General features: G+C 35.5%; 1 protein-coding gene across 1 annotated transcript; it reads right to left on the reverse strand.

Moving 5' to 3' along the window:
- Nucleotides 1-509: 509 nt before the first annotated feature.
- Nucleotides 510-3,368, reverse strand: LOC109239968 (vacuolar-processing enzyme-like). The gene is made up of 8 exons (XM_019406583.1): nucleotides 2,961-3,368; nucleotides 2,572-2,728; nucleotides 2,269-2,351; nucleotides 1,933-2,150; nucleotides 1,761-1,809; nucleotides 1,353-1,586; nucleotides 1,002-1,208; nucleotides 510-901 (listed from the first exon to the last, which is right to left on the reverse strand). Exons 1-8 carry the CDS (start codon nucleotides 3,144-3,146, stop codon nucleotides 764-766), a joined length of 1,272 nt encoding a protein of 423 aa, XP_019262128.1. The 5' UTR covers nucleotides 3,147-3,368; the 3' UTR covers nucleotides 510-763.
- Between the last annotated feature and the right edge of the window lie 3,194 nt (nucleotides 3,369-6,562).

Here is a 6,562-nt window from a genome sequence, read left to right on the forward strand (position 1 = left end):
GGTTGGGCATAATTAAGATAAAGTTATGGCAGTTGCAATTCCGAGTGTTCGTTGGCCGTTGTTATAGTTGAATAACATATGCAAGTTTTGTCAATCCATTATCCATCGAAACTTGTGAAAAGTTAAAAAGATGGATAGAACAGAGGTAGTAAAAAGTCTTGTCAGTCCAGCAAAACTTATGAACAATTAAATAATACAGATAAATTTGCTATTCGACAGAACTTGAGAGCAATTTGTACAAGTTATGCCCGCCCGTCATAACTTGTGAACAAGTCAAGTTTTGCACATTCAGTGGAACTTTGTAGACAATTCGTCTACTTATGAATAAGACAGGTTTTGTCAATTTGGCAAGATTTGTTTACCAAAGTTACGTGTCGAGGCTATTTACACAAATTTTTAAATTACTCCAATTGTTTCTGGCTTATGTTCCTACCTTTTCTCTTACCCTTTGTGATAATTACATGACGGTTTGTCAAATGTGAAAAAGGCAAAACATTCATACTTTCTCAATGACAATTCAAGACTTTTTGTGTCTTGGCTTATTTCTTCATTCATGATTTCGATTCAAATTCGTTCAGATAAAAAGGACAAGTTACATATCCGAACACTTCAGAAGTTCCTATTTGACTTATTAACCGAGACTGGACAAGATGTGCTTATATTCTCATTGTTGCTATCTATTCAAAGTGAAATGTTGCAGCCATGACAGAAACTGGCCAAACATATACTTATTGATCTCTTTGCCGAGAGTACCCTCTACTAATTAACCTGAACATGCTTGTGCAGTTGCAGCAACCATCTCCTCACTCTCAATTCCAGCATTGCATATGTTGGCGATACCACGTATATGTTTCTTCCCATACGCGGTTAATTTTCCACAATGTGCCTCGAATGTCTTGACCTATTCATGAGAAAAGACTTGTCACATTCTCAACAAACGAACTAACAGAGAAATTCAAGTAAAGTACCACAAAATATTAATAATTAGGCTGACTACTTACATAGGATTTAAGGCAATCCCAATTGTCAACAAGTGGTTGTCCAGCAGGTCGAACACTCTGCAGCACCTCATTACCTTTTTCGACTCCAAACAAAAGCTCTCCAAGACGTTTTACACTGTTGTCCACTTGATTTCTCATTGATATAGCTTCATTAAGCTTCCGATTAGCTTCAAATTCCTCGTTAGATCCTTCAGGAGCACCTTGGTACTGCCAACATTAAGAAAGAATGAATCATAATTTCTCTTTTTCTATCTTGAAATACGTGCAACACACATACCAAGTGACCAGTTAATATGAATCGGAATCAATCATGTGGGCAAGGAAGAAAATTCCACATCAGAAACAACATACTTTGGATGTCAAGTAGAAAAGTTCAGTGTCACGTTGGTTCACATTTTCTGAGGATGTCAAGAATGACGCGGCATCCATGGGACTGGGAGCAGATGCCATGGGACTGGGAGCTTGACTATGGCTTGTGGAAACAGAACCCATATACTGGAAAAGAGCATCAACACTTAACTCCATATCACCATATTGCATGACATGGGAACCATATGTTAGGTTGGCTGCAGTTCTATTTGCAATCTGAGCATGTCCATATAATGAAATCATTAGTTTTCCTTTAGAACAGGCAATACAAGAAAGCATAAATCAATATAGCATAAAGTATTTGAACCTGTGACAATATTATGATCTTCAAGTTTTTGAACAAGTTGCTTACAAATATACATTAGTTGAAAGTATTACTAGCTCTCTTACCCTGTCATACTGGTTATCCAACGTTGTAGTTTGTCGATCTTGGACATCACTGTTCAGAGGTGCAAACAACAATAAGTTTGGGCATAATTAATGAAGATGATTTTAAATGTCACCTTTTAAGTTTAAATCCTAAATCAGACTCTCAAGGGGACAAGAATAAAGTTGTGCATGCCTGTCTTCCATCCAAGCAACACTGTACAAGTCTCCCAAGCAAACACCGTCAAACTCGGGAGGAGGACACTCAACTAAACAAGCACCACGGCCTAAACCACAATACGTTCCCCAACTGTTTTCATCTGGTTTTGATGCAGTCGTGACATAGATATTTAGACCTTCGGGAAGAAGACCATCAAACATGCTTCCAGACTCGCAAGCTTCCAAGTAAAATACCTGAAAATTTAAAAACATCATCCAACATAAAATTAGACTACAAGTTTCACTGGAATAAAAAAATTCGTGCCAACGAAACGATGGCCTTAAATAGTAAAGACCGGCATAAGATAGTTACCATTTTAGAATATGTCCCAGAAGCATGCTTCTTTTTCAACACGTTAATCAGATCGTTCGCATAGACAATTCCAGTTGGCATTGCTGGTAGTTGTAATAAAAGCATGAAACAAATACTTCGATTAGTTTCCAAACACCAGGTGATATTGAAGATAACAAAATGAGTGAATGATAATCCAAAAAATTGGGAATTCCCACAAGTAAAACTTCAATTTAGTATGTGAATCCATTGTGACAACAAAATATTAAACTAGGCAAAAGTTATGCAGAAAACAAAGAGAAATAATGTGAAGAAGCTACTTACAAACAATCCCAGGACCACCATGATCAGTATAATAGATGAAAATATTGTCATTTGGGCCACTGTCCAAAATTTTCCCACTACCCCCAGTGATACCACTTTTGTTGGCAAGTATAACATTGAAAAAATTGTCAGCATTCACATCTTCACCTACATAATCCTGCCTCAAGCAAAAATAAGCCCTCATAAGCAATTAAACATTACGCCGAGGGTTTATCGGAAATAGCCTCTCTGCCCTATCGGGGTAGAGGTAAGGTTTGCGTACACACTATCCTCCCCAGACCCCACTTAGTGGGACTTTACTGGGTCGTCGTTGTTGTTGTAAGCAATTAAACATTATTATCTTGGGGAAAAGTTTCAAGGAATTTATCTCGAAAAAGAGAAATACTAACCTTAGGAACACCTTGATAAACATCTTGACCATGTGGATTATTGATGAGGACTCCAGGTCTAGGGTTCTCTGTATTGTCAGCAATATCATCGTACATGAATACGATGATGTTTTCATCTTTCAGACCTCCTTTCTTCAGTAATTGGTATGCGTGACATACATCAGCCTGAAAAATAAGAAATAACATTCATATTTCTCTGGCAAAATAGTTTTTGTTTTTAATCTTTCCTATGATTTACGTATACTTGTTTTTGTTCTGTTTTACTATCTTTTAACGTAAGTTGATACAAGCAAAAGGTTTAGGAATATCTGGTTATTTGAAATTATTTCGGAATGATTAGTCCGAAATAAAAGATCAAAGATGAGATTTTTTTTTAAAAACGTTTTTCATACATATGGGGGGAGGGGGGAGGGGAAGACAATTGGGAAAGAGGATTACAAAGCGAGGCAAAAGCTAAATTTTCCAAGAAAATAAATTACTCATAGAATGACTACCTTTGGATTTTTTTAGTTGGGACACTTCGTTGTCACTATTAGTTTTTTACCCCGGTAATTGAAGTTTAGAAAAAAAAAATTCCACCACAATTTTAAAGTTCACTCACCAGGATTTTTTTCGTAGCCAGAATTTTAAATCATGCAACAATTTTGGTGATCGTCAGGATTTTGCCACAAATCCTGACTAATCACTAGAATTTTTCAGTATTACGGTTGAAAATTCTGGTAATCATTATAATTTATGGTGCTTCTAAATTCTGGCGCTGAAAATTCTGGTGATCATCATAATTTTTTGTACTTCAAAATTCTAGCGAGTGCTTCACAATTCTGACGAGCGTATTTTAAAATTCTGACGTGGGGGATATTTTCTGAAATAAAAATTTAATGGGATCAAAATATAAATAATGGTTTAAAAAAGTCCATCCAATATAATTTTTTTTTTTTTTTGTTTGTGAGAAGTTTCTTATCCTTTCTACTCTACGTGGTTTTATACATGGTCATTTTGCCGTTTGCTATACAAAAATAAATGAGGAAGGTAGGAGCTCTATCGGTATAAGGTCTCAACTCTCACTCAAGTCTAAAAATAAGCACGTTTTAGTTCAAACTTGTGAAGGAATGTTTAACAATTTGTAAAGTAAGTGATAATGTTATTTAACCACCATAATGACAAGTATAACATTACAACGCTTTGGAAAATTAATTATATTAACAAAAATTAGATAATTTGGAGGAAATATAGTTGGTATCGATGATAATAACCTGGTGCCTGTAGTTCCACCATCCATTGGAGCCAGCAACTAGGACAGCCCATTTGGTCCCTGTCGATTTTTCTGTTAAGAATCGAGTGATACTTCGACCTTCAACACTAGCCCAAATTGAGAGAAGAACGAGGAATACGACACATCTAATCATTGTATATATTTTGAGGTTAACCAAGAAATTAAAACACTCAAATAGGAAGGGATTACTGAGTTGTATGAATTGGTGTATGAGAAATTAAATTTATAGGAGTTCAAACTCCTCTAAGCCAACACTAGAGACATAGACAACGTAGATTTCAAAGGTTTAAAGAGCAAATAACTATAGGAATTCACGAAAGATGTACATGTCTAGACATTGACAAATATTGCAATATATTTATTCTCCTTCTTTTACATGAAACCTATCTAGTATATATTCTAGTTCACTTATGACAAGCTAAGTTTTCATGTCATTACGGCGATATATACTTATGTTTTCTTTTATTTTATTTTGGCGAAATACATAAACGGCCCCTTCAAGTTGTCCTCAACGGTCAAACAAACACTTCAAGTGACCCATTTACCATTTTGACACTTCAAGTGCCTATTAAGAGTATCAATTAAATACCCGAGTCCAACAAACTGTGCGAGTGAATTACACTTGCCAGTGACATGGAAAATAAACCAATTAAAAAATGACACGTATAATGTATAATAAAAACTTCACACATATAATTTAAAAAAACAATTAAAGAAAAAGAACCCTCTGTGTCACCCATCTTCTTCCTTGTTTCAAAGAGAAAATCCATTATCATAGTCTTACAGTAAAGATAGATTCCTAACATAAATTCCAACCACCATTGATTAATTAGAGTACAATCTAAATTTCCAATTTCCCTGGAGGATAGCACGGTAAGAAGAAGGTTTAACATCCCTTTTTTCAATTTCCGGCGCAGTTTCTGTTGACATGTGATTTTTTACCCTCCCCGAAATTTTACCCATTTTAGCATGTAAATATTTAGTTTAGGCCTAATATCGCCATTTCAACTAATTTTTACTATTTTACTTAATTTTATTACAAGAAAATAAAAAATTACAAAAAATAGGTTTATTAATATTTTATAGTCATTTTTAATCTTAAAAAAAATTACCAAAATAGTACCCTATCTTTATTTTTATAATCTTGAAAACAAAAAAAAAAATAATTTTATGTTTTATAGTTTAGTTCAATTAATTAAAATTAGTCTTATATTTTTATATTATAATTGTACATAATTTTAGAAGAAAGAATTAGTTTTAGGTTGGTTTATCCCGTTTTTATAAATCTTATAGTCCATTTTTTAGTCTTTGGCCCAAAATTCCTAACCCATAGTTCCTAGGCCCATACCCCTAACCTAATCCCTACCCTATATAATACTACCTACACCACAAACACACCCTACACACTAAAAATATACAATCAGGCAATACACAACAAGAAAAAGACGCCGACAATCTGAAAACAAACTGATCAGCGCCGCAATACCAGGAGACTCCCCCCCCCCTTTTTCCCCGCGTCATCTTCTCCAAATGACCCCCGATCTCTTCATCGACGATAAACACCAACAGACCCCATAACCCTCTTCACTCACACCCCTTCCCTATCGGTTCTGCCCCCTTTTTCAACCAAACGAGCAGCAACCATTTACTCCTCCCCATTTCTGATCTTCGTTCCACATTCTAGAGCAGTGCCGCTGAAGCTCGTCCCAAAGCGATCGTAGCTTCAGCCATGAAACTTCGTCCAACAGCTATGAAATCTGTTTGAAACCTCCGCGAAACAGTCCGGAAAGTAGCATCCAAACAGAGCAAATCAGAGGTGCCGATTCGAGGTCCGTTTGTTTTGAATTTTGTCGCGGTTCCGGCGAGCTTTGAGGTCTGGATCGTAGTTCTGTTCGAGTATTCCATTTTTGACCCGGTTGACAGTGATTAATTCCACTTCTACAAAGTTCAATGTGAGATTATTTCTTTCATTTTGTTTTGTTTTGCTACAATGTATGAATGCTTGGTTCTGTTACAATGTTTAGGAATGTTTTGTTTCTGATACAGTGTGTATTGTATTAATGTGTTGTTATTTTGATTTTGTTGAATATTTTCGATGGGTGTGGTCCGTTCTTCTTTTGGACTACTGCTATTTCAGTCGATCTTCTTGTCCTCGTTTATTTGTTCTGCGTTTTAAAGCTTTTGATTAAAACCTGCATGTTTGGGAGCTGTAGTTTGGCGATCTCATGAGCATATAGTGTTATCTCTTGTTATTAAATTTGTCCCTTAAAGTTGAACGAGAAATTAATGAAACAATACTGTTAAGTTCATTAAGCCTTGGATTTTTTAA

Source organism: Nicotiana attenuata, unplaced genomic scaffold (assembly GCF_001879085.1).
Source record: "Nicotiana attenuata strain UT unplaced genomic scaffold, NIATTr2, whole genome shotgun sequence".
Classification (NCBI taxonomy): domain Eukaryota; kingdom Viridiplantae; phylum Streptophyta; class Magnoliopsida; order Solanales; family Solanaceae; genus Nicotiana; species Nicotiana attenuata.